Source organism: Dunckerocampus dactyliophorus, chromosome 1, assembly GCF_027744805.1.
Source record: "Dunckerocampus dactyliophorus isolate RoL2022-P2 chromosome 1, RoL_Ddac_1.1, whole genome shotgun sequence".
NCBI classification, from domain to species: domain Eukaryota; kingdom Metazoa; phylum Chordata; class Actinopteri; order Syngnathiformes; family Syngnathidae; genus Dunckerocampus; species Dunckerocampus dactyliophorus.
In genome coordinates, this window is record NC_072819.1 from 15,571,845 (window position 1) to 15,599,314 (window position 27,470).

Sequence of the window (27,470 nt, forward strand, 5' to 3'; positions counted from 1 at the left end):
AAAAAAAATATTCCATGTAAAAAATAACATGCTATTTTTTGTAGTATAAATTACAAAAATGGATTTGTCTCTTTTTTTAAAGGCCACGCCCCATTTTAGGCCACGTGGACGTTACGTCACGTAAAAACTTGCCCACGCACGATGCCTTCAAAGTTAACGTAGAGTAGAATATTCACAATTTGAACAAACTTGTGATCGGTAATCAAGAAGACATACATGTTTCATTTAAATATTTTCTTTCCGCAAGGAAACACTTTTTGTTCAATTAAACCCTTTTTCCGGAGGTTTGTATCCGAACATTGTGACTTCTACGAGACAAGCTGTGTGGGATGGTTGAGTGCGTGCGTCTTTAGATGTCCCAGCTTTGCGTGGAAGACGTGAATGCAACAAAAGTTTAGTGCTGTGAGTTCTGACATCTTGGCTAATGGAGGAAAAACAAGGCAGCCCGTGCACAAATTTTACCCCTGGTATGTTAAATATCCAGTGTATTTCTTTAATATAAGGGTAGAGTAAGTAATTAAGCTATTGATGTTATGAAAACTTACCGCTTGAGCCACTTGCGTTGTTAAGTTGTCGAGACTGGGCTAAACTGATTGTGTTGTTATTCATGTCAATAAGGCATTATAATTACACTCCTTTTATTTGTAGCTATAACGTGAAGCCTTTTTAAAAGGCATATTGCAGTAGCTTCCAAATACAGGAGAATTCAGGTCAGCTCATTAGCGTAATCCAGTTCAATGGAGCTATTTTAGTTGAATTGACAGAAACGTAGGCAACACCTATATAAAAACTGCTACATCCAGTGATGCATTGTTTGTGTCCCTAGTATATTTTAAGGGTAATGACACTTCTTTAATTTTTTATGGTAACCATAATGAATTCGGCCTTTGTACCACTAAATATAATTCATTTTTGCACAAGCGCCTGAATGACATTGTGGTCAATAATTAAGACTATCTATTCATCTGCACAGATCCAGGGGGGGCAGAAACAACACACCATGGCCCCTGTGACCAAAGCCCTGAGGAAATTATCAGCAGACAGATGAGTGAACCGGGGAGATTTGCCTATGCTGGACTGTGTGGCGTCTCGCTGGGACAGTTGTTTACTGGCAACGAAAATAGGTAATTCAGGGCTGAGGTGGACAAATGCCACATTTATGCTACTACATACTACACAATCCAATGACGACAAATACCAGAGTCTTCTCAGACATTATTGCTTTGCAGAGTAATTAGAATGGCACCCAGTAGAGTGCAGACCACCATCAAGCCTAATTTGCATAGTCAATGAATTGCATTTGCCACATCGCCTTATAAAGATTGCTGCATCATTAACTGTAGCAAAAGTGAAAATATATATATGTTATTCCGATTGACGTCCTACAGCGAGGAGTTGCCCCACTCATGTAGCTACGTAGGGTGGACATGCAGTATTATTAGAAATACTTTAGTATGCTACATTGTGTCTTAATGCTCCAGCAGGATCGCAAAACTGAATGTTTTGCATGATAGTACTCCCAACTAAAGCATGATACTACAGGGTATGCAAAAAAATGTAACTGTCATAAAGCCAAAAGTACATATTCAAAAAAATGAGAGAAGACGTATAAACATTGTGGTTTTCCATGTCAGTGCGTTCAGGAGCCAGTACCTGCAGGGCTTGGTCCGTTGGCTAGACTTGGACGAGTCTGTGATGCCCGTTATGGGGGCCTTCCTGTCTGGTGTGGGCTTTGAGGGCACAGACACCTTCATGTCTATTCTGCAGGCTGAACCTCTGATGGCTGCAGGCGCCTTCCCCATCATACAGGTATCACTGTAGTATTAAACACAATTGGATGGTGCTGATTAGATGATACTCCACAGTCTCCCATACTCCAATCTCTGCCTCGGATAAAATGTTGAGAAGTTATGTTAATAAGATGAGGATAATTATAAAGGTGATAATGATGAGATAACAGTATCCACTTTGTCGCGCCATGTGTTCAGTCTTCTCTCCGATAAAGTGTTGACAAGTCATTCCTGAGATGAAGTTGATCATAAAGGTTTTGGATGTGCTGCAGTATTAAACTCCACGTTCTCCACTTTGCTGCAGTGCTCCGTTTTCTCGTTACCCCCGGGCCCTGTTCATACGGGAACAAGATGGGGGTTTTTTTAGCGGGTTTAAAAAAAAATTGCATCCACGCTGTGCCAGATTCGTAAATAGTCGCATGCAGACGGGAATAGTTCAGAGTGAAAACTATTTAATACACAAGGCACAACTACTGTATGTGTGGCGCTGTGAACAACCATGCAGACGGAACCATGTGACACACCAAACCATAGAAGACGAAAGAACGCCTACATCGTCTTTCTCCTTCCAAGAATCATCTAGACTAATGAGACGTGGAATTACTACTGCGAGTTATTATAGAGAATAAGACAAAAAAATCTCAGGAGAATGTTGACTGGGGTGAGTCATGCATGTCGAAATATTCAGATATTATGTTGGCTTGTCGTCAGAGCTCACTTCTGGTCACATGATGACGACGAGGTGGCGGTGAGTCAGTGACATCATAGTTTTTGTGTAGGCTGTCTACATGAAAATGACAAGCCAGGGTTTTCAGATTTTACCATTTTGTAAGCCGTTTTCAAAAAATCCCATTTTCAGGGCACCCAGAACGCCGTTTTTAGGTGCTTGAGAAGCTGAAACGATAAAATACTTTGCTGTTTTGGTCTGAAGACCTTTCTGTGTGGATAGCCCCTCAATCTCCTCTTGGATAAAATGTTGAGAAGTAATGTCCGTTTAATGAAGGCAAACTAGTCTCCACTTGCTACAATATGCCCTCAGTCTCCTCTCAGATAAATTGTTGAGAAGTAATGTTTTAAAGCAAGCTTAAATAACCTAGATGCACTGTTTATATTTAAACACATTTTCTTCTGAATTGCAGGACCTGGTATCTTTCTCTGTCAAAGAAGGTAAGAAACCTTACTGATAGACTTGAGAGAATTTTAGTAGGATTTGCTACAAAAAAGTAAGTTATATAAAAGTAAGTAAGTTATAGCAAATAGGAAAAAAAATGTCGCAAAATATAGGTTAATCAGCGGCACGTGTCACGCCATATTTGATGAGTGTGTTGCTGGAAAATAGTCTGATTCAAGGATAATACACATTCATACCCATGGGCAATTTAGAGTCGCCAGTTAACCTAACATGCATGTTTTTGGAATGTGGGAGGAAAACGGAGTACCTGCAGAAAACCCACGCACGCACAGGGAGAAAATGGAAACTCCACACAGAATCGAACCCAGGTCTTCCCGATCTCCAAACTGTGACTGTGTGGCCAACATGCTAACCACTAGACCACCGTGCCCCATAGGAAACAATAGAAATATAAATGATCCATTACTGGGTCAAACTGTCACTATAATACATTTTTTTTAACTGTGCAGGCCATGTTTTAAGCCACCTTTTAACATAACAAATGTAACATGTTAACGGTAATACTATTACAAAAAGTTAAACACTATTTATATTAAAACAAAACACAATGTAATAGTCACAGTCAGTCTGAATGACCAAAGACAAATTTGTAATGATGAAGCAAAGATAAGTCATGTTGCAGGTGCGCCATTTCATATGAGTTTACAGTACATTCTTAGGTGTCACACAAGTGTGAAAAGAAGTTCTTAATATTAAAACTTCCTTCCATTTTCTGTACCTCTTGCCCTCACGGGTGAGCTGAGTTCGGGCGAGAGGCAGGGTACACGCTGGACTGGGCGTCAGCCAATCGCACAGCGCATATGGACAAACAAGGACACACAAATTCATAACTATGGATAATTTAGAGTGTCCAGTTAACCCAACATGCAGTTTTTGGAATGTGGGAAGAAGCCGGAGTACCAAGAGGAAACACGCACGCACGAGTAGACCATGCAAACTCCACGCAGAGATGCCCAAACAAAGATTCAAACCCTCAATCTCCTGACTGTGTGGCCAACATGCTAATCACTGGGTCACCACGCTGTTGTTGTTGTTGCCATGTTGGTATATTAAATCCTACAAACTTAACTAATAAAGCAAAAGTAAGTCTTTTAAGTCTTTTGCACAATTTTTTTTTCCTTAACGGTCACACAAGCGTAAAAATAAGTTAAACCCATTTAATAGAGACCAGCAAAAACAAGTTAATAAAAGGTATCTTCTGGTTTACAGTAGATCTTCGCCTATTTGCGGTTTTGCATTCGCTCCCCATATATTCACAGATTTTTTTTGCTGATAATTAGGTAATTAGTTTTTTTCATGATAAGTAGAACGGTGTTTCTTACTATGTAAAACTGAATCTTAAATATGTTTAAATACTTTGAGAGGCGGATTATAGGGTTTAGAGTATCAGAAATAGGCATTTTTATGGGTACAGCCAACATTCACAGTTATTCACAATACGCGGGGGTCTTGGAAGGTAACCCTTGTGAATAGTGGGGATTGACTGTATAATCTTGTAACAAAAAGATTGTGTGTAAAAAAGCCAAGCAAAACACATGCTTCGTTGCTTACTGAAATGGGCTGACATCTCGCATGACATCATCCATTACGGTGGCTCCAATTCTTACATTTTAAACAACTTTAGAGATGTTTTCTCCCAAAAAAATGACCAAATTTGAAATTGTACAACCTCAAGAGTGTTCATCTTTGAGATTCTGCTGTATTCCGCCTTTTTGTACAATATCCTACTAAATTCCTGTGATAAATGACTCTTGACTACACGCTGTACATCTTCCTACCTGGTTTTCTCAGGCCAGTATGATGCCAGAGCAAGGGTGCTCATCCGTCACGTCAGCTGTCTGCTTAGAGTGTCTTTACAACAGCTGGAAGAGTTTGAGGAAACCCTTGGAGAGAGGCTGAGGGAAGGAGGAGAGGAGACCGAGTAAGTTTATTTTAAGACACAGATCTTGTTAAAGTGCTATAAAGTATGTTTATGTTTTACATTAGTGATGAATGGAGCTATGCTTTGTTTACTAGAGAGGAGTCCTCCCGGCGTCTAAGGAGAGAAAGAGGACGAAAATTACGGCGTTACCTCCTTATTGGATTAGCAACAGTTGGTGGAGGGACTGTGATTGGTGATTATACATTCATCTGTCCATTTTGTATACTGTTATATTATTAATCCAATCTATGGTCACTTCAGACGCGAGGTCAGATACTCATTGGCGAGATCAGCTGTCAATCACAGGCCCGACACATAGAAAAAGAGCCATTGTCTTTCACAATCATCCCTGTGGACAAAGTCATGCGTGTTAAACTTGCTGTACTGTTGTTTACAATGAACTCATCGGCACTATTAATACTGGCTGACTAGTTTACTCCTTACCGCCATTACAGCATTGGCTCTGTTGCAGCTGTGTTGTGCAAAACACTTGTTCATAAATGACCATGTGGTCGAATAGAACTATATTTTCCTTTCCACTTTCTCAAATGCGCCATATTATTATTAAATATGTTATATATACTGTTTTCTCATTTTTGAAATAACAGCCTCTTTTCAATTATCGCCCACTTTGGTTTAGGTAAATAAACGCAATAATTACAGCACCTATATAAGACTTTTATTATGCATCGTTATTTACAGTATTTGTGGACGAATGTAGAAGATATATAGCATTATTATAACACAGATTGAAGCCTTCCACTAAAGAATGCCTTATTAGATGTCTGATACTCTGTAGATAAACACTTTTGGCCACTATATGCTGATACTGTATATGGTACTGTATATGACAATTAAGAACATGCACGATTTCCTAAGCATTGAAAACTACTTTGAATTATCTAATTAGCCGGACCATTATGTTCTTTCTCAGGTCTTACTGGTGGGCTGGCGGCCCCCTTGGTGGCAGCAGGGGCCGGCGCTGTGCTCGGGGCCGGAGGGGCTGCAGTTCTGGGTTCAGCCACTGGCATTGCAATCATGGCCTCCCTGTTTGGGGCAGCCGGGGCAGGACTGACCGGTGGGTACAAAAAAATCATACTGTTTCATTCTGCAACCTTTTATTACCTCCACCAAGTTTTTACTTTATGTTTTGTCATCAGGTTATAAGATGAATAAGTGTGTGGGAGCAATAGAGGAGTTTGAATTCCTGCCACTAAGCTCTGGAAAGCGTCTTCACCTCACCATAGCAGTGACAGGGTGGCTCTGCAGTGGTAAATACAGTAAGTTTTTATAGCTGTATGATTTATAGTAGTAGATCAAAACTAATTTCGTAAATAGCAGTCTGTTAAAATTACTTTCACTTTCATTTTGAACTACTTATTGACAATTGACAGTTAAATTTCAAGTGAGAGAATTTTTTAGCTTCTCCCAAAAGTCACGAGTGTGCAACATGTACATAACTCAACATGGAAATGCTGTTCAAATTAGTCATCCCAGTTTTCTAAAGTTTGAATATTTACATATAGTAAAAAAAATACATTTGCACCTCACCTTGATGTTCTTTGGTGCTCCCTAGGGGTATTATTCAACTGGGGGCTGGCGGGCCAAATCTAGCCCATGAATGAAATCAGACCGGCCTGCGAGTTCACTTAAAAATAAAAAAAAATGTTGTAGCAGATTCCTTAAAACACCAGAGCACGTTTGTCATATAAAAAATGTTTGACGAGGGTTTTTTGCAGTCGGTGCTTAAAAACATAGAGCAGCCTTTTTGAGACCAAGATCCCTGGTCTCATCAGTGATGTACCATCTATGGTACTGTATGTACAGTATATGTGTGTAAATATATATATATATATATATATATATATACAATTTTGTCAGTGAGCAAACCACAAAAAGGACATTTGTTAGTGTAGTAGAAAAAGTATAGTTGTAATTTTAGTTGCATTTAGCTAATTTACAAGTCCTTGTAAGATTGCATTATAAACATGATTTAAATGTTTTTTTATGTATTTCCTAAAACCATTTCCCGCAATGGGGGTTGAATAATTTTGGACCCAACTGTACACTGCTGATGAGGTGTCCCATAATTTACACCCTTCCCAAGTTCCCAAGGCACTCTCAACATCCACGCCTCATGTGATTATCTATTGGCACAAACGACAGTTTCCATCAAGTCCTGTGTATTTACAAACTGTTGTCATTGACTAATATTTAAATTAGTTTGAAACATTTAAGTGTGACAAACATGCCAAAAGATAAGAAATCAGGAATGGGGTAAACACTTTTTCACACCACTGTATATATTTTCATATTTATGACTATATTAGCCATTTGGTGAGGAAACGTGGACGTATTGCTGATATAGTCCGTGTATCAACACTGTTCTCTTCGCCCACCAGTGCACTCCCCAAGTAGTAGTACACACTTCACATGCAGTAGCTAAGTAGCACTTAATTTGTAACTGCCAGCCAGTCATATTTTACATAACCGGCTAACCACTCTCCGCCAGACTCCTTCCAGGCCCCGTGGTGCAGCCTCGGGGATTGTGGGGAGCAGTACTGCCTGGTGTGGGAGTCACGTTTCCTCAGGGACCTGGGCTCAGCTATGACCTCGCTTTTGGACGGATTGGTCAGCATGGTGGCCCAGGAGGCCCTAAAGTACACGGTGCTCTCAGGTAGGAGGAGGATGATACCTGAAACATCTGGATCTGTTTAAATGTGCGCGAGCGATTGACACATCATGGCTGTGCAGGTATCGTGACAGCTCTGACGTGGCCCGCCTCCTTGCTGGCTGCTGCCAGTGTCATCGACCATCCCTGGTGTGTCTGCCTGAACCGCTCCGCTGAGGTGGGGAAGCACCTGGCCCAGGTTCTGAGGAGCAGACAGCAGGTAAGAATGCTTCTTCTTCAAACCCTTTTTTCAGCTGTCGGCATTGTTAGTGAGCATCCCATTACAACAGAGGCGCAGCAATTTGAGGAAAATAAAAAAACAAATTAAGAGTGAATTAAAATTACTTCCTATAGTGAGAGAGTTTGGGGTGGGCCAAAAATTCAACAAATTATCCTCCAGAAAATTAGTTTTTCAGAGAGTAGGACACGACCTAGGGCTGGGCGATATATCAATATTTTTAAAATATCAATATTTTTTTTCAGCACGATATCCAAAACAAAAATATCATTCATATGGATATTGACTGCATTTGCGCTGTTCTCTTGTATCTTGACACGGATGTCTCACCCCTGCTTCACACCCCTCCGTGCATAAAGGAGGAGGAGAGAGGAGGGTCGGAGCATAAGCTCTTGGAGACAAATCTATCTACTTTTCCTGGCGTCATTTGAGTTTTTTCTGGTATTTGGGGACTCAAAAGTGAAAATAGTTTTGTTGTGCAGTTTGTGTGTTGTCAGTGCACAGCTGCGGGTTTTCCTGCAACGTCCACTCCACCCCGAAATCAGTCACAAGCCGTTCGTACAGTCGTCAGCTCTCCTCAAGGCGCAATGCCACCGGGGTGGATCTCGCCCCGTTTTACAGAGCGGGATCTAAAACGTAAATGTTTGTTGCCGGAGGCGAGTTCGAAATGTAATTATTACGCTGTCTAGGCTTTGAGAGGCGCTAGCTGAGATAAAATATTAAAATTATTTTATTTTGATGGCCAATTTTAAATTAACAAACTAAGAATTATGTTTATTTGTAGTTCTAAACGTAATTAAGGTGCTTTTACTCACTTTTTTGTCTCTCCTACAATGTTCTGCTTTCTAAAAAATAATACTGTTTCGAGTATTTTTAAGTTGCTGCTGACATTTAAAAAATTCCTCTTAAACGGAGCACTTTATTTCTTATTTTGTTCCTTTGTGCTTTTGAAATGAGGATTTCAGCATAGCTAAAGGTTTGTTATAAAGAAGTTTATTATATTTTACTTTTTTTATATTTATTTCAAAAAGAGAATGGACCAGTTTATTTTAAAAGCTATTTTTCTATAAAAAAAAATGTTGGGTGTATTGAAACAACTTTGCACGCATACAGTAGTTGTCTTTGCCTTTGTTGAAACTCACTTAGTGGAAAAAATACCGGGATAAATATCGTATATCGATATTCAACATAAATATATCGGCATATGAGTTTTGGTCCATATCGCCCAGCCCTAACAGGACCTAGCCATTTTATGTTCTCTGAAGGTAGACTTGCTGTGCCACACTTTGAAAAAACCCTGCTTTGAATCAACGTTTACCCAAAAAATGAGGTGCTCTGTGTATTTAAAGGGGAAGCGCCCTGTCAGTCTGATTGGTTTCAGTCTCGGGGCCAGAGTCATCTACTTCTGTCTTCAGGAGCTTGCAAATGATCAAGGTATGACTATGACTAAAGGTATGAACATGAAATGTATGCCCCTTTCCCACTGCATGAAACCTACTCACTATTGGCACCTTTTCCATTGACAAATGCAGGTACGACGAGGCACTATTTTTTGTACCTCATCCATTGGGGTTCCAAATACTGAGCCAATACCATATACTGTACTGTACGTAGGTGATGTAAACTACGGCTTGTCAGTCAGTGTTCGAGCAGATTTGTTAGTACATTCAAGGATACGTGTCTCAAAATGGTGAAAATAAACACACATGCTAACATTAGCTTACCCTGTTGCTCTGCATGCTGTAGTATTATACTCCACAGTCTCCACTTTGCTGCAGGGCTATGGTTTTCCTGCTGCTGTCAGTCTCCTCTCAGATCAAATTTCAGATATTCCTCCATTGTTACTGTTAGCATGACCTGTTCCAACTCATGCGGTGGGGTTTTCGCAGTTTTCTGTAGTACTATTTTGAAGTTGGTCAAAGCAGGTGCTATTTCTATTACCTGGTTTGTTGGGGTTTCCGAAAGTACTGAGCCAATACCATCTAAACCTCTGCTGGTCACTTATGGGTAGAGCAGGTGTAATGAAATTTTTTTAATGAAATTACAAAAATAAGCACACATGCTAATGTTAGCTTAACGTGTTGCTTCAGTATTATATTCGAGAATGTCCACTTTTGCTGCGGCTATCTGTTTTCTTGTTGCCCTCAATGTCCTCTCAGATAAAATTTGAGACACTCCTCCATTGTTGCTGCTAGCATGACTTGTTGCGGCTGATGCTTGTGTGGTTTTCGTCGTTTACTTTTTGTCAAGCGAAACAAACTTATATCGCGTCATTTCACAACACAAATGATTTTGCACATTGAGCAGCTCCCATAACTTTCCCATACTTGAAAGAAAACCAACCAAAACCCAGCACGCAAGCACTTTGGGGAAGTTGTTGTTACAACTGTTATCTTAACACAGGCCCAAAAGGGTACCCAATTGTTCAATATCGACAATATTATAATAAAAATGTTTGTAATTCCCCTCCTCCCCAGAGTTGCACAGCTACGCTGTCATTGTGCTTGCTTCCACTCATGAAGAAAATCCGGAATAAACGTTTTAATTCAATAGAAACATCACATGTACACTAAAAATTATGAATACATATTATTTTTAATAAACCATTATTTAAAATACAGTATCATACAATACAATATTGAAATTTCAATCAGATAATTACATTTAAAATCAAAATAAAGACATAAATATTATTCCTAACATTGTTATAGAGCTGCATGATTTAAATTCCAGAAAAGAGAATATTGGTGTAGTGTTTTGTTTGCCGTTCGGCAGGGAGTGAAGGCGTCGTGGAGGATGTGGTCCTTCTGGGGGCCCCCGTGGATGGCTCAGAGAAGGCTTGGGAGAGAATTACCCGGGTGGTGGCTGGAAAAATAGTCAATGGGTACTGCAGGTAATGGAATATTCACATTTTACAGTATCAGTGTTTTTTGGTTATTTAGTTGCAGCTGCTTGATTTGTGATTGAATTATGGCCCACTCAAATTTCTTCCTGCCCTTGTCCACATGTCAGAGGGGATTGGCTACTGGGGTTCTTGTACCGGAGCTCAGCTGCACAGCTGTGCGTTGCCGGGCTACAGCCAATCAGCATCGCTGATCGCCGTGTTATCAACGTAGACCTCTCCTCCGTGGTGAGTCACAGCTTTTATTTTAAAACCGAGCAACTGAAGTGTTATTGCGTTTATTTTTTTCCCCCCAAGTGCATGGCGACACTTGATAGGTCAAGTGTAAAATATCACATCTGTTAGAATCTGTGAATGAAGAGGCTCTTTTGGATGGAATTGTGCCTAAAATGAATGGAGATTGCTTTGCCTTGTGTACACACATCACCATTTTCACACAGACGTTCTGCTTAATTCTTTGAAATATTCATTTGTGATGGTGTCATTCGGTTATTTCCTGGCTTTAATTCAGAGAAGATCAAACAGATTTGATCTTTGACAAGTATTTTAAAAAAACAGACTTTCTGTGACTAATTTACAAAGAATTACAGTATTCATTCACCCAACCACTGTGAGAAATTATCCAAAAATTATTATTGATTCATGACAAATAATGTATCTTTGTTCACCTATCTATAGTGACGGGCAGAGCAATTAAATGCTCTTCAGTAGGAGGTAGAAGTTTATCCACCTGTTGGCAGTGTTATGGGAGATTTTCCTAATGTAAAACATGTGTCTTGACTCAATAAAGGTTGGGAAACACTGCATTAAAAGCACATTTCTGTTCACCAGGTAAAAGGTCACCTAGACTACATGCGTCAAATGGACACCATCTTGGTGGCAGTAGGCGTTCCCACCAAAGAAGTCCCCGGAGCTTCTTTTGCACTCCCTCAACCTGTAACCATTACAGAGGCCTCGGTGGACACGTCTGACCAAACCCAAAATCCATTCAAGGGTGTCGGTGAGGAGACGGCGGAGACTGGCGACGGCTGGGACATTCCTGATATCTCAGACCTATTGGACTCTCTTCAAAGTGATGAGTCCAGAAGTCCACCTAGAGCCAAGAACAATATAGCACTCTCCTCACAGGAGAGCAACGCTAACTCTGGACCTGCTGCTTTTAATGATAGTGAAGAGGCAGATAATGACGCTGTTTTGTGGAGCTGGGACGATGCACACTGGACTACAGAGCACAGGGGGCCGAACATGTGAGGAGGCTGTGACTGGACCAGCTGCCTACTTCCTTTTTTTTTTAGAATCCAACATTTGTTGGAGAAGATGTGAATTTTAGCCTGGTCTCATTACAGTTGAGTATGATTCCATAGGAAAATCAAGGCACTGAGCAGCAGCATGGCTAAGGTGGATTAGCAGTTTGTAGCTCTATGGCCATTGGTAATGTTGAACTTCACTGGTGCCCAGTGCCACTGGAGATCATCAGCTACAGTTAGGTCCTAAGGTGCACCAAGTAATAATAATAATAACTTAATACACTAGGTCCCCAACTAACAAACACAATTGGTTCCAGACGACCGTTCGCAAGTTGATTTGTTCGTAAGTCCAACAAAAGGTAATATTACCAATGATATAGGTACTACATGTACGTGTATACATATACAGTATATGTGTATGTATGTAAATATGAGTTTGGATGCAATAGTAATATTAAACAAGGATAATTAATGAAAATTAATAATAATAAAAATGATATAATAATACGTAATGATAAATGTTATTTACCTTTGAAGAGGAGTGGTCGAGCATACGTCGTTGTGGTGGAGTTGGAGGAGGAGTTATTGAAAAAAGGACAAATGGTCGTCGTCGTTAGACTCTTCTAAAAGAGGTAGTGTTCTGTGGGTGGTGTAGAATTAAGCAGGCCTGTTAACTCTTCATGAACTTTAATCACACGCTCTGTCCGGGTTGCATCGTACAGCTACAATTTAGCTTTCCATTTCTCCTTTACACTCTTTCCACACCTTCTTCCTCTACCTGTTGGTCCCATTAGCAGTGTCACAGTGCCCTCTACTGGTCAAGCATGTAGCAGTATAAATATTGAGTTACTACAAGGCAAAATAAATGAAAATATAGACCAGCCAGCTTGCGTTCGTATCTCCGAATGTTCGCAAGTTGGGGACCTATTGTAGTGCATTTTCAAGGGACACAAAGATGAATTCAAGTAGACATGCAGGACTCGAGGTGCAAGTTGGAGAGCTGCAGTGGAACAAAAAACAAAAAAAATGGGGGAATCCCACTATGGGCCACAACTGCTATCCCGTATGCACTGCCATGCAAGTAAGTCATTCCTGTTGTCAATGAAGTGTGTAGTTAACCACTTAAACATAGTTTGTAGACTAATGACAATTCACTATTAATTCATGTTTTAGTTTTTTTAGTTTTAGGCTTATAACTGTGTACAGTAATCACTCGCTGTTCACGGATAATGACTTCCAGACTTGACCGTAATAAGTGAATTTCCGCAAAGTAGGATTCCTTCTTTATAAATGGAATATTTTCATAGTTAGACAATAGAAAACCGGTTTAGGATCTTCTAAATACAGTTTTTAATTAGAGCCCTCTAGACATGAAATAACACCCCTATAGTCACCTTTACACTCGTATTACTCAATATCGTATATATAATAAGAGTAAATAAGCCATCTAGGACACAAATAAGACTCATGCTAGTGTGTATTGATATAACTGTGTTCCCTAGGGGAAGACAGTGTCGGGTAGACAGGAAGTGATGTTGGGGGTTCAGAGTTGAGTTTTAGGGTAAAGGCCACAATAGTAGCTTGTGTTTTTATTGGGGATTATTGTGCCTGAGATTATTCAAACCTGCAATAAAAAACTGCAATCAAGTCTGGTGTTTGTGTATCCCTGAACATTACAGTAACATTACTGACACCTAGTGACCAATGTAGAGTACTACATATCATTCACACTGTCTTTCAGTGCATCTTATGAGTGCCATATTTGTATTGTAGTTCATTTAGCCATTTTTATGCTTGAAAATGCTTAATTTTGGCAAAACAAAACGTTTTTACTAATAATAGGCCATATTCAACCACGAAACAGCATGATTGATAGATTGATGCTGCAAAATTCAAACCACAAAGTGGCGAGGGACGACTGTACACCATATTGTCTCCAATATAAGATGGTATTTTTTTTCCCCCTGAAAAAAAGTCTCAAAAAGACAAGTCATCTCATATTCGGTATCTAGACATTTATAGATGCAAACCTTCACGTAAACAACACTAAAGCAGGGCATGTTTTTCTTCTATAAAAAAAAAGTCTTAACAAAACAGAGCTAGAGATTTATACATGCCAACTAAAGGTGGTGTGTCAAACAATTTTCCCCCCAAGCGACAGTTTTTCATCCGGTCGCTAACACACATCAAAAATACGCGCGGGGCTGCATTGTGGTGGCTTACATTTCTAGTAAATGCACTTTAATACAGAAAGCAAAACACTTGTCTTTACACCATCTGAACCACAAAAAAGTGTTTTTATTTATAGTTTTGGGGATGTACTTTAAACAGTGTACTAATTCATGTTTTAAATGGAAGTTTTAAATTTAAACTATACATGCTGTCGCAAAAAAAGACTATTTTTTCCCTGAGAATAAATGTCTTAAAAAGACAGGTCCTCTTATATTCAGCGTCTAGTGATTTGTACATGAAAGCCATCAGGTGGCGGCAAAAGACTTCTTCCTCAAGCGAGTCCAAGGTTTTTCTTCTCTACACTCACATACAGTACATTGAAAATGTGCTTAGGGATACCTTGTTTTTCAACAACACATTTCCATTTAATGCAGTTTCTCATCTTTTAATCAATTTGGTCAGTGCAACTTCATTTTACCGTTCAGTCAGTCAAGTGTGACCACCTGATTGGGCAGAAGAAGAGGCAGGTCCAGCCCGGCGTGCTCGGCGTCCAATAAATTCACGGCGTCCGTGGCAGTGGCCGGCGGGGGCGTGGTGTCTGAGGCCAGGGGGGACTGGGGCTCGCTGCAGATGTTGGGTTCTCCTGAGTTGCGCAGGGACAATGAGAGCGCCGGCGAGGGTTGCCTGGGCGAGCGCGAGGAGGCGGAGCAGGGCAAGAGCTTCCCCAACGCTCGCTTGAAGTCCCTCATGAAGAGCGGGTAGATGATGGGATTCATGGTGCTGTTGCAGTAGCCCAGCCACGTGATGGCGTCGAAGAGCGCCAGGGGGACGCACTCGCACACTGCCTGAAGGAACACAGTTTAAATACGTTTGGAATTCTTATTTTGGACCATCATAACTTCAAGTATACATTTCTTCTTACTTTGAATATATTTTCCCCATAAAAAAAATCATCTTAATCTGTTCCAGGGTCAAGCTTGCACCATCATCAAACGTCTGCGTAGTATATCAATATTAGCGTTGTATTTAGTATATTAATATTGTACAGCACCAGTTAAAGTCGAACACCCCGAAATTGTCAAACTTTCTGGAAAAATACGTGTTGTGTGACAGTGTGAGATTTCAGCGAACCTCAAAGTGTGTTTTGCTTTTTCTTTGGATTTGTTTCTGAATTTTTGACAGTAAAAGTGTGATGATAAACCTAGAATCAACATCTGCAACGTAGCAAAGCATTACAAGCAGCTACTCAGTACAATAAGAGTCAAGCATGCCATTAAATACTGCATATGTATACATAAATTAATTTTGCCAACAAGACGTTACGTTAAATAGGATACAAATAGCATATTTGGCGTGAAAAGACTGCAAACAAGGGCATACTTTTTTAAAAAACTTTTTTTTTTTTTTACAAACTATACAAACAAACAAACTATACTATGCATCTTTGGAGCATCTTCAAAGAATGAATAGTTGTCCATCCATTTTCTATGCCGCTCACGGGGGTATGCTGGAGCCTATCCCAGCTTAGACTTTAGGCGAGGGTACACCCTGGACTGGTCGCCAGCCAAACAACCAACCATTCACACTCACATTCATACCTAGTGGCCAATTAATTAATTGGAAAGTGGGAGGAAACCCACACACGCACGGGAGAGCATGCAAACCTCTCACAGAGATGCCCAATGGAGATTCGAACCCAGATCTTTCGTATCTCCTGAGTGTGTGGCCAACATGCTAACCACTCATCCACCGTGCAGCAACAGAATGAGTAGTTGTGTTTCATTTTAATTGATTTGTACAGAGGTTACCTTGTTTTTACACTTGTAAATACCAGTGGTGTGCAGTCAGGGCCAGCAAAGCCTTCTCTGCTGGCCTAACCACTATCAGATGCACGAACCTACAATTATTAGTATTGACATTGTATTCATTTTTCCCCCAACAGTTTATTATCTTCATTTCGTACTGTGTCTCTTGGCTTGTGTTTTGTAGGTTAGAATGTTTTTGTCCAATCAGATTTCAGCTTCTATGTGTTGCCTTGTCAATCTAATCTGCCCACGGCCTTTCAAATCAGGCCCATGCCACATACTTAAAAAAAAAAAAATCATACTTCAGTTTTGCCTCAAAGCTGGCCCACAAGGACGTCCGTCAGCATTTTTCCGTCCTCTGATTCGCTGATCAGAGCAAAGGTGTTCAACAATGGCTGACTGAGGAGGAGAAATTGACATCTCTGGTTAGTTGATGTTTTTTATTTAAACTTTTATGTTTTGTCTGTGTAGGCTCTCAGTTGATCAGGAGTTGTCCATCGAGGAAAAGGCTTCTTGAGACGTCATCTGTACTTTTGTGAAGAAGGTGTCGGACGTTTCGCTCCTCATCCGAAGAGCTTCGTCAGCAAACTAATAAGTGCTGGTAGCCTAGGCCTTAAATACAGTAAGAGTGGGCGGAATTGGTGTGCCAACACCCTCCTCCTATTGGTTCCTTACACTAAGCCCGGGCGGAGTAGTGGTCTAATCCTCTCCTGACATTAGCACCTCTGATAAAAGGGAAGTGTCACTCCCTGAGTTGGGTATGAACGACTCTGATACTGGCTCGTTAGCATCTATTGTTCTGGCTCGGCCCTGGCTCCACCTCATTTGCAAGACCAAGAGCTGTGGGTTTTGGTCTCAGTAACCTGCTGAACACAGGGTCCAAATTAAACCTCAAACCACCATTCCGATTCAATGATGGGTTCTGTTGTTTGACAAAAATAGCTTCCTTTACTCCTCTTTCAAACCATCTGTTTTCTTTGGCCAAAATCTTTACATCGCTGTCTTCAAAAGAGTGACTGGTTGCTTTAAGGTGTAGATGTACTGCTAGAATTGTCCCTGCGGTGATGATAAAGCCTTTTTTGGAGCACTTGCTTAGTTTCCCCAATGTAGTGCTCTTTGCATTCCTCATCTTTACAGTGGATGGAATAGACCACATTGCTCTGTTTTTGGTTTGGAGCCTTGTCTTTAGGATGCACTAATTTTTGTCTCAGGGTATTTACTGGTTTGAAATAGGTAGGAATTTTGTGTTGCCATAAGATCCTCTGGAGTTTTTCGGAGACCCCCGCTACATAAGGGACTACCGCTTCTCTCCTTTTTGCTTCTGTGGGCTTTTGGGTTTCTTTCCCTACTCTCTTCTTTTGACATTTGTTAATAGGAGGAGGGTGTTGGCACACCAATTCCGCCCACTCTTACTGTATTTAAGGCCGAGGCTACCAGCACTTATTAGTTCGCTGACGAAGCTCTTCGGATGAGGAGCAAAACGTCCGACACTTTCTTCACAGAAGTACAGATGACGTCTCAAGAAGCCTTTTCCTTTTATGTTTTGGTCATGTTTTTCGATAAATATTGATTCTGAACTGCTCCAGATGATGTTGTAGTGTAGAGGTCTGGAGTTGAACACCCTATCACCAATGTGTTCTATTCACGCTTGTTACAAAATCTTACAAGGACCCCCGAGTGCTTGGTTACAAATGCTCAAAGTTGCTAGCAGAAAAGTAAGCCAGGTGTATCGATGACGATGTATTTGAAGGTAAAGCGTTAACTGGGTGTCTTGAATTATTAATAATGGTATTGTAGCAACCTGACAGTTACGTATGGAGTTAGGGTCATTATTTTATTCTTTTTTTATAAGCGGCTGGATGGTGCAGTGGGCGAATACTGGCCCTCACAGTGCCTGGACGGTTAAGTTCTACACTAAAGGCCCAGGTAGCAAATGCACTGCCTGCCACTGGTGACACCATTTCAAAAGGTTTGATTCTGATGTTAGAATTCTCATTGTGTAATACCACTGTTTGCTTCAAGAGGTAATAGTGAGCGGCAATGTGGAGAATTTAGTAGGCTTTTGTACAAAAAGTACAGCACAGTAATTTGTAGCTAACAAAAAACGCGTTGCTTAAGATACACATAGTAATAATTTTAAAAAACTATTTTAAAAAAAAGAAAAAATGTGACATAATAAATAAAATGAATAATGTAATGAAATAGTGATGCAGAACTCTTTTTTGTTGTTGGATTGACGCTCATGTTATCCAGTTTAAATAGCATATATTACAATGGTTAACTTTTGGTTTCATTGTTTACTAAATTCTCATGGGTTTTCATGTGTTGTGACAAAACGGAATGGTATTTACATCCTGTATTATGAATGTGGACTAGGAAAAGAAAATAAACTACAATAATGTGGGTCCATTAAACAGGATTTTTGGGGGAAAAAAATTATTATATATTGTTTTGTTGATTATGGGAAAATAAAATACAGTACAACCTTGGTTAGCGTCCGCCCCGGTTAGCGTGGTTTTCGGTTAACATGGAAAATTTACCACAAAATTTTGCATCGGTTTGCGTACATTTTCTGGTTAGCATACAATATGGCATGCATCTTGTTGTGTTGTATAAACACTGCGTTAGTTGACCTGTGTTATTAATGTATTCCTATGTATTTTTATCACAAACAAACTTGTTAGCATAGCTTGCTAACAAAATGGCAACCGGAACCGGAAGTCAGCTACGTCACCTGTCTATGATGTCATCAGCAGTTGACTGTCAAAAATGTTAACACAAAATAGGTTTTTATAGTTTTACATGCATAAAACAATTGTAAATGCATATAAATGATGAATGAAAGGAAGAAATGAACATTTAAGGTTACTTTTACCTTGACTGAAGTTGTGACTGTTGGCACAATGTGGCAGCGAGACACCACATGGACATCATTTTTCTATCTGGTCATGAATTATTTCTTGAATTCTTACCTTCTTTATCAGAATGTTGGCACTTGCTACTTTCTTTTGCCCTATTTTGGGTAATGGTTTAATTTATTAATTTATATCAAACACGTATACAGTATATATTGGGTTACAGTATTGAGGTAAGAGGTGAAAAAAAAAAATCATGGCAAAACAGGAAGGTGGTGTCTCGCTACCGCATTTTGTCTTCGGGGACAGTCACGTCAGGAATCACGTCTTCAGTGAAGGTAAACGTAACCGTAAATGTTCATTGAGCCCTTTCATTCATAATTTAAATGGATTTATGTGCTTTTCAAATTATTTTATGCATCCAAAATTATAAAGCTCTAAAAATATAAATGGTTTTATTTAAAAAATATATAATATTTTTTAAATGTATTTTAAATATAATATTTTTGGCTTTTTGGAACGAATAATTTCTTTATGGGTAGTATTTCTTTACAGTATAGTATGGGTAGTATATATATATATATATATATATATATATATATATATATATATATATATATATATATATATACAGTCAAACTTGTCTATAGCGGCCACTAGAGGGAGTCTGCCAAAGTGGCCGCTATAAACAGGTGGCCTCTATAGACAAGTTGGCGTCCAGTTTGAATGTTGACCAGTAGAGGAAAAAAAAAGGGAAAATAATAATAATAATAATAATAATAATGTTGACCAAACTACTGGTCAACATTCAAACTGGACGCCAACCTGTCTATAGAGGCCACTTTTGCAGACTCCCTCTAGTAGCCGCTCTAGACAAGTTTGACTGTATAGAGAGAGAGAGAGAGAGAGAAAGTTGAGCACAGATTTGTGCACAACTCAGAAAATGAAGTTGATAAATTTAAAGTACAATGAGCGTTTTCTCTTGAAACATTAACTTTTCCATGAAATGGGAGTGCATGCATGCTAGTGTGCACCGCAGTGATAATAATATAACCTGCATAAATATTAGATTTAAAGAGGAACTGTGAAAACAGAGACAGCTGCTAAAGGACAACGTCCAATACTATCAAGATGATAAGATGGTGGTGGTGGGAGTGGAATAGAACACCACACTGAGTGTGAAAAGGAAGGCGAGTGCAGGCATAGTCAAGCCTGTGTTCGCTATGTGATGCAGTGTTGTGCGTGTGCATGTGTGTGTGTGTGTGTGTGTGAGAGAGCGTGAGATAGAGAGAGAGGGCACAGATGGGAAGTAAAACAAAAAGTGTCTTGAGCATCGTAAGCTTGAAAAACATGGCAAGTGTCATTTCCAATTTAGATGGAGCTGCAGAATGAAAAACAATCAACAAGTGAAGAAGATGAATAAGGAGCATAAGGGGTGACGCTTAAGAGTGTTTGCTTTGAGGAATGAGTCACAGTGAAAATGCCAATCTACATTGTATGTCTATGTCTATGGCTTGGCCCATACAAAAATAGACTGGTATCCAAGGTTGTTTTTTTCTCTTGCTGGCTGCTTGGCTGGCAGACTTGTTGGATGTATTTAACACCGTAATGGTTGCACATACATATTCATGTGAGGGAAGTGACAAAACAACCTCTGACTCACTGGGACACCACACATTTTGGAGAGAGACGAGCTTTCGCATTAGCTAACCGAGAAATAAATATAGTCAATATTTCTAGGAAAAGCAATGAATGGATGATATTGATCAAAATGTCGTTCAAATTTGCTAAAAATGGGCCTGTGTTTCGACCCAAGTTGTCTTTGTTGGGAACCAAAATACCCACATTGCCGTCAATTGATTTACCGTCCTGCGATTGGCTGGCGACCAGTCCAGAGTGTACCCCGCCTGTCGCCCGAAGTCAGCTGGGATAGGCTCCAGCATGCGCCCGCGACCCTAATGAGGAAGAAGCGGTATAGAAAATGGATGGATGGATGGATGATTTACCGTCCGCCATGTTTTGTTATAGGAAAATAATGTCATTTCTAACATTTCTTATGCAGTTGGCAAACAACTTTAGGCTGCCCAAATTTGCATGCTGCACCACACAACTGCAACAAACCGGTGTTGTAATAGCGGCAACCAACAGTGTGTCTAGTGTAACACGCATGCCTTTCATACCAACAGCTGCATAGCAACATTTTAAACCGCATGCAGAGGTGGATGCGGACCGTTTTTGAACCATTTTTTTTAGTTCATTTTACATTGGTTAATGGTTTCATTTAGGAATTTATTTCAAACATGTATACAGTTTATATTGAAATAATGAATCTTACAATTCACAATTCCACATGTCCGAAAAGGAGTAGGTAGAAGCAAAGTTGATTTAATCCTATCCCCTCTTCGTTTCACATCAACTGCTAATACATTTGTTCATGTTGTGTATTCAACACACACTAATTCACTATTTACATTATTCTTCCATATCATAAAAGCCGTTGTTTGTAAACAAAAACAACAACAAAAAAGTTTTTTTCCCTTTCCCCTGTTGTTGTCTGGATCTATACCATTCTCCAATCCAATAGTTGGTGGTCTGGACAGCTAAAGGTTTCCACTTCCTTTCGTGTTGTACAGTGAATGTCAGTGAATGTGGATACATGGGTTCCTAATTCCAATACTCCTTGTTGAGGAGGCCCTTACAACGTGGTGGTGATGTCAAATACCAAATGTTATTGAATGTAATCCTTCCAACCGCATGGTTCTGTCTTTGCGGGTTGTGTCCTCCATTTTCCTTGTTGTCATGGTGATGGAATCTTTATCCAGATGGATATTTATCCAAATCGTTCATACTGTATCTTTGACAACAAGCACTCTTGCCTCTGCTGGCACTCCATTTCGCTTGATGTAGATTTCGCCGTTGGTGCTCCAAGCACTAAGTATCTTTCCCTGTTTCCTCAAGTCGCGTGCTTTCTTGGCGATGTCAGCGTTGCTCATTCATTTAGACGTTTGTAGCTTTCAACTTCTTTCCCTGTTTCAGCAGTGCGGTTTTGAATTCCCTGATGGTGAACTTAACGATGATGATGGGTGTTGCGTTGTTACTGCCATGCAGTGGTTAACTGCAACTATGGTGGATATATACATCCACCTGCTTTGATTGGAGGAAATTGGCAATTTGTTGCTTTGTTAAAGCAATATCCATTCAATATGGCTCTCCTCTGTTCTGGACTGCCCCCGCCATTTGAGGATCACACCGTGAGGATCACACCGTTCGTTAGTGCATTCTGATCCGTCTCATCAATTGTATTTTTCATTTGCTCAATGATATTTTCCTTTGCTTCTCTCTCTTCCTCAAGAGTGGCACGCAAGGAAGCATTATCATCCAGTAGTACTTTGATATCATCCTGTAGTAGCTTGATGTAATTGGGTAGTCCTCTATTTTCCTTTGGGGTTTTTAACCTCCTTAAGAGCCGCATGCAAGGCAGCATTGTCATCTTGTAGTACCTTGATAACATCTCGTAGTGCCTTGGTATCCTTGCGGAGTGTCCTATTTTCCTCCTTAAGATTTATGACTTCACTTTATTAAGCTCTTGAGGCTGTTCTGCGATTGTACATTTCCAATCTGTGTTTGCTCTCTTAGATCCAGCCTTATTTGTGCTACAGATTGGAAAGGTAGTGCTGTCATCTCCTCCCTCAAGGCTTGAAATAACTTCTAGTGTCTTTCATCTTGAAGTAAACAAGATGTTGAACCCAGATTTACATTCTTCAAGGCACACTCTAATGTCAAATCAACCTCATCCAACAGCCAGAATGGCCCTGTTTCTGATTTTGGACTGGGATTTCCAGGACTGGTATCATTTTGCTTTTTGTTTGGCATTGTTGTGCCTCTCGCCTGTCGGAGTTCAAGCTTAGGGTGTCAGAAATCTGTTCTGATCTTGTGTTCCCAAAGTGTAGTCAGGAAAGCACCGAAATAGTTCAAAAGTCTAGTATTGAAAGCAGTCCTCTTGCAATGTGAATAAAATAAATACATAAAATAAATCTCAACATAAATAAATAAATCAAATCTTTCCAAAAATAACACAAATCAAGGCACAAGAAACACAAACATATTCTTGTGTCAAATATGGAATACATGAATGATCTACTTAGAGATGGGTGGAGTAGCCAACGAAACAACTACACTCATTTAAGAGTATTGTTACTTTAGAAAAAATTTACTCAAGAAAAAGATATGTTATGTTAAACATATCGGTATCGGTTGGTATCGGACTCGGAAATTGACAGTTGTATATCGGCTATCAGCAAAAAAGCCAATATCGGACATCCATAACCATAACCATAACCATCTGTGGATCACTACAACATACTGTGTGGTATTACCTAGTCTTATAGTCCTTAATTCATCAAGTCTTTCTTCAGCATTCACCCACAGTACACTTATACTGACCTGAGCCATGTTGGTGATGAAAAAGGGTAGCCAAGCACAGAAGAAGAGTCCCAGGAGGACTCCCAGCGTCAGGCTGGCCTTCAGCGCCCTGCGACCCTGTCTGTGAGCCAGGCGACGCTCGCTGTTCACTGACGGCTATGGGCGAAAAAAGAACCACCGCAAGGCTTCATCATCAAAATGTATTGAATTCAATTCAATTGTACAAAATATTTCTATTTTTAAGTTCTAAAATTCCTGAAATTCTATCTTCCTTCAGGAACCGGGCTGCTGCGGTTGGCAGCCTTTCTCGGTGGCAATGAGGCAATTTATTTACCCTGGTGCAAAATTTAGGAGTCATAAACTTTGTATCATGAAAAACAAATTGCAGTTTTAAGAAAGGCAGCAGTGGTCCCTGCTTGGCTCCACCTCATCATGTACGAGATCAATGAGTGTCCAAACTTTTCCAGAGAGGGGCCACGTACACAAAAATGAAAGATGCGGGGGCCACCGTGACACATTTTATACGTGAAAGATGGTCAAGCCAAGAGACTCGATACTGGACTAGTAGAAGTGACCCATGCACAAATACTCACCCTGGACAGTGGAAACAAATATTACCCACTGCCCCCATGGCCGGTTGGTACCATATTATGTGTTTAAGTTACTCACTGACACATTGTTGTACCCGGGACAGGAGTAATGTGGCTCCAAAGGGTCGAAAATGTTCAATACTGGCCTGATCTACAGCCTGGCCACTCAAATACTGGGCACCAGCAACGATTCTACTGTCGATTCCACTGCCCCTTTGGTCGATTGCTATCGGTTTTGGTACTCTTTAAAACTATTTTGACCATGAAAAATTCTTCTGAATGAACCGTACCAAAGTGTACTGTCTAGTTATTTTTGTTAGGCACAGATACTTGACCTTGACACTAGCAACCAATGCTGCCCCACTTCCCTCATGGAAGGTTGGTACCCCTTACAACTTTTGAAAACAGACGAATTGCGAACTGAACCGTACCACAGCACAAGTATACACCGTAAATACGTTTTTATGGGTAACTGTGGTTATGCTGGTTATGGGACAACTGGGACCGGTGTGAGTACTTACCGGCAGATTCTGTGACACTGGGCGCTGCTGGTGGCTGCAGTCATCTCCATCTTGCTGAGCTGTACCCCCAAGTGAAGGAGGCCTGGATGGTTCCCCGAGAGAGGGGTGAGGGTGTGGCGGATGGCTCAGGGCGGCCACCCTCTTGGCTTGTCTACGAGCTGCCAGAAGAATACGACAGTAGGTGAAGCAGATGGCGCCAGAGGGCAAGAAGAAGGTGAGCACGGACGCCACCAGAGCGAAGGGCAGGGTAACCTGCAGGCGACACTGAAAGTAAAGTCCTCCGGGCGGCGAGACCTGGAAGTAGGACGCCGAGTACGGCAAGTCAGAGCCGCCTCCCGTAGTTGGCGGCTGGCCACTTAGGTAGCCCAAGCTGTGCCACTTCATCTCAATAGGCAGGAAGGATGCCAGCGCCGCCAACCCCCAGGCGGCCCCCACCAGGAGCAGCGCCCGAGGGAGGGTCATCCTTTGCTTGTACCGCAGTGGCGAGATGATGAAGATGTAGCGGTCCAGGCTGATGACACACAGATTGAGGATGGAGGCGCTGCAGCACATGACGTCGAAGCAGAGCCACACAGGGCAGAAGGCCGGCCAGAGCACCCAGGCCCCGCACAGAATGTTGAGCATGGCCGGAGGCATGACCACCAGCGCCACCATGAGGTCCGACAGGAACAGGGACACCAGGAAGCAGTTGGAGGTGCAACGTAGGGAGCGGTGGGCAAACACCAGGGCAATGAGCAGCACATTGCCACACACGGTGATGAAGATGATAACAGTCAGCAGGAAGGCCAGCAACCAGGGGCCGCTGCCATTAATGTTCCAGGCACCAGCACTTGGAAAACTGCTGTTGTAGCTTCCAATAGAGCCAGAGTCTGACATGGTGCTGCTTGGGAAGAGTTGGTCAACCACTCCAGATGGTTTTGGACAAAGCAAGGGATCACTCTTGTTAATCCATGGTCATGAAAACCTGAATTCCACCAGAAGGTGAGCAAGAAACACAGCAAATTCTTCAAAATTCCAAGTCTGTACTGAGCTGCTGGATCTCTGCCTGCACTTCTTTCTATTCTGGGAGACGCCGCCAAGCGATTCATCCGTCAGTCTTTTCCACAAAAATGTATAACAGAGGTATCAGGGTCCTTGTTACGCCGCGTTTAGAGCCCCCGTCCACCGGCTCCCGTTAATCCCCGTGTCGGCCACTCTAGCGCGCATCCCCGCGAGAGGAGAGAAGGAGTGTGTGAAAGCATGGGGATGTTAATGCAGGAGCATGCACCATCATCGCCAAGACATGCTAATTGGACATGATGGGGATTCGTGTGGGTGGGTGCTGGTTGTCCACGGTTGGTCACGGTGTTTCGGACTAGTAATTCATCTTTACTTTTTCAAACTTTTGATGCTTACTCTGAAAGCATAATTAAAAAGGCACCAAAAATGATGATAATTAATTTAATATATAAAATATATATTATTACTATAATAGCAGCAATGTATAACAATAATATTTTTGAAGTAGCAGTTGAAAGACACACAACACGATCTGAAATTTGTAAGACACATCGATTACAGTTTTAATATGGCTAAAAATAAAATATTTTAGAAATGTAAAAAAAAAAATACTATAAATATTAGCTATTTTGTTATTGGGCCCCAAAAACAGAAAAAAATGCAGGAATTAACCAGGGGAACACAAAACACGAGGCTGAATTTCTAAAAATTACAGTTTAAAATGGCTTAAAAAATGTAATTTTTTAAAAGAAAGAAAACATAGAAATATTTGTAATTTTATTATTGGACACCAACAAAAAAGAAAAATACTAACATTCAGAAATAAATCAGGAGGCTATAAAACATAATGCTGAATTTATCTGACTTATCAATTACAGCTTTAATATGGATAAAGTATTATTAAACAATACAATATTATAACAAATGTTATTATTTGGCCAACCCCAGTGAGGACAAGCGTCATAGAAAATGGATGGATAATTTGGCCATAAGAGAAAAAATATTAAAATGCAGAAATAAATCACCTTCATAACTTTGCACCTATTTATACATTTCTTTATATAGTTATTTTTTATCATTTGAAAAACAAATTCTGCAGTATATATTCTCTTTATCTAATTATGTGACAAAAATGTAAATTAAAATAAAATACCACTCAGCCGTAAGCACTGGTCTAGATCAGTGTTTCCCAACCTTTTTTTGTCTTGTGAACTCCCGGAGCCTTTTTGTCATACCATGAGTACCCCTTCACTCATACGTCATGCAGGACTCACTTGCCTCAGTTAAGGTCAGTATGACTCCACCATAACAAAGACACTGGGCTGCTGAACAAAAAGAACATTAAGGCTCGTTTCAATTTTGCCAGTAAACATCTTGATGATCCCCAAGACCTTTGTGAAAATACTCTGTGGTCTGACGAGACAAAAGTTGAACTCTCTGGAAAGTGTGTCCCATTCCATGTGGCGTAAAAAAAAGAACATAACAGCAGTAAAATATGGTGGTGATAGTGTGATGGCCTGGGACTGTTTTGCTGCTTCGGGACATGCAAGACTTGCTGTGATAAATGGAACCTCAATTTCTGCTGTCTACCAAAAAATCCTGAGGAAGAATATACGGCCATGTGTTCGTGACCTCAAGCTGAAACCAACTTGGGTTCTGCAGCAGGACAATGATCCAAAACACACCAGCAAGTCCACCTCTGAATGGCTGAAGAAAAACAAAATGAAGACTTTGGAGTGGCCTAGTCAAAGTCCTGACCTCAACCCTATTGAGATGCTGTGTCATGACCTTAAAAAGGTGGTTCATGCTGGAAAACCCTCCAATGTGGCTGAATTACAACAATTCTGCAAAGATGAGTGGGCCAAAATTCCTCCAAGAGACTCATTGCAAGTTATCACAAATGCTTGATTGCAGTTGTTGCTGCTAAGGGTGGCCCAACCACTTCAGGGTTTAGGGGCAATCACTTTTTCACACAGGGCCATGTAGGTTTGGATTTTTTTCCTCCCTTAATAATAATAAGTTTCACTTAAAAACTGCATTTTCTGCTCAGTTGCGTTGTCATTGACTAATATTTAGACTTGTTTGATGATCTGAAGTGTGACAAACATGCAAAAAAAACAGACATTAGGAGGGGAACAAACACTT

The 27,470-nt window shown here is 40.6% G+C and overlaps 2 protein-coding genes across 3 annotated transcripts; one reads left to right on the forward strand and one right to left on the reverse strand.

The window, feature by feature from the left end:
- Window positions 1-331: 331 nt before the first annotated feature.
- tmco4 (transmembrane and coiled-coil domains 4) lies at window positions 332-13,746 on the forward strand. Of its 2 annotated transcripts, none has more exons than XM_054795037.1 (14): window positions 332-467; window positions 974-1,124; window positions 1,635-1,809; window positions 2,930-2,957; window positions 4,774-4,903; window positions 4,999-5,096; window positions 5,838-5,981; window positions 6,064-6,174; window positions 7,416-7,580; window positions 7,658-7,794; window positions 9,162-9,246; window positions 10,588-10,705; window positions 10,825-10,942; window positions 11,546-13,746. In XM_054795037.1, the coding sequence occupies exons 1-14, from the start codon at window positions 425-427 to the stop codon at window positions 11,963-11,965; spliced, it is 1,923 nt and encodes a 640-aa protein (XP_054651012.1). In that variant the 5' UTR covers window positions 332-424; the 3' UTR covers window positions 11,966-13,746. The 2 variants fall into 2 exon arrangements, with proteins under 2 accessions (XP_054651012.1, XP_054651003.1); XM_054795028.1 differs by having other exon boundaries at window positions 6,064-6,183; window positions 11,546-13,745.
- On the reverse strand, window positions 13,733-25,595 carry htr6 (5-hydroxytryptamine (serotonin) receptor 6). Its single transcript, XM_054795050.1, has 3 exons — window positions 24,327-25,595; window positions 23,237-23,371; window positions 13,733-14,978 (listed from the first exon to the last, which is right to left on the reverse strand). The coding sequence occupies exons 1-3, from the start codon at window positions 25,200-25,202 to the stop codon at window positions 14,619-14,621; spliced, it is 1,371 nt and encodes a 456-aa protein (XP_054651025.1). The 5' UTR covers window positions 25,203-25,595; the 3' UTR covers window positions 13,733-14,618.
- Window positions 25,596-27,470: the final 1,875 nt, after the last annotated feature.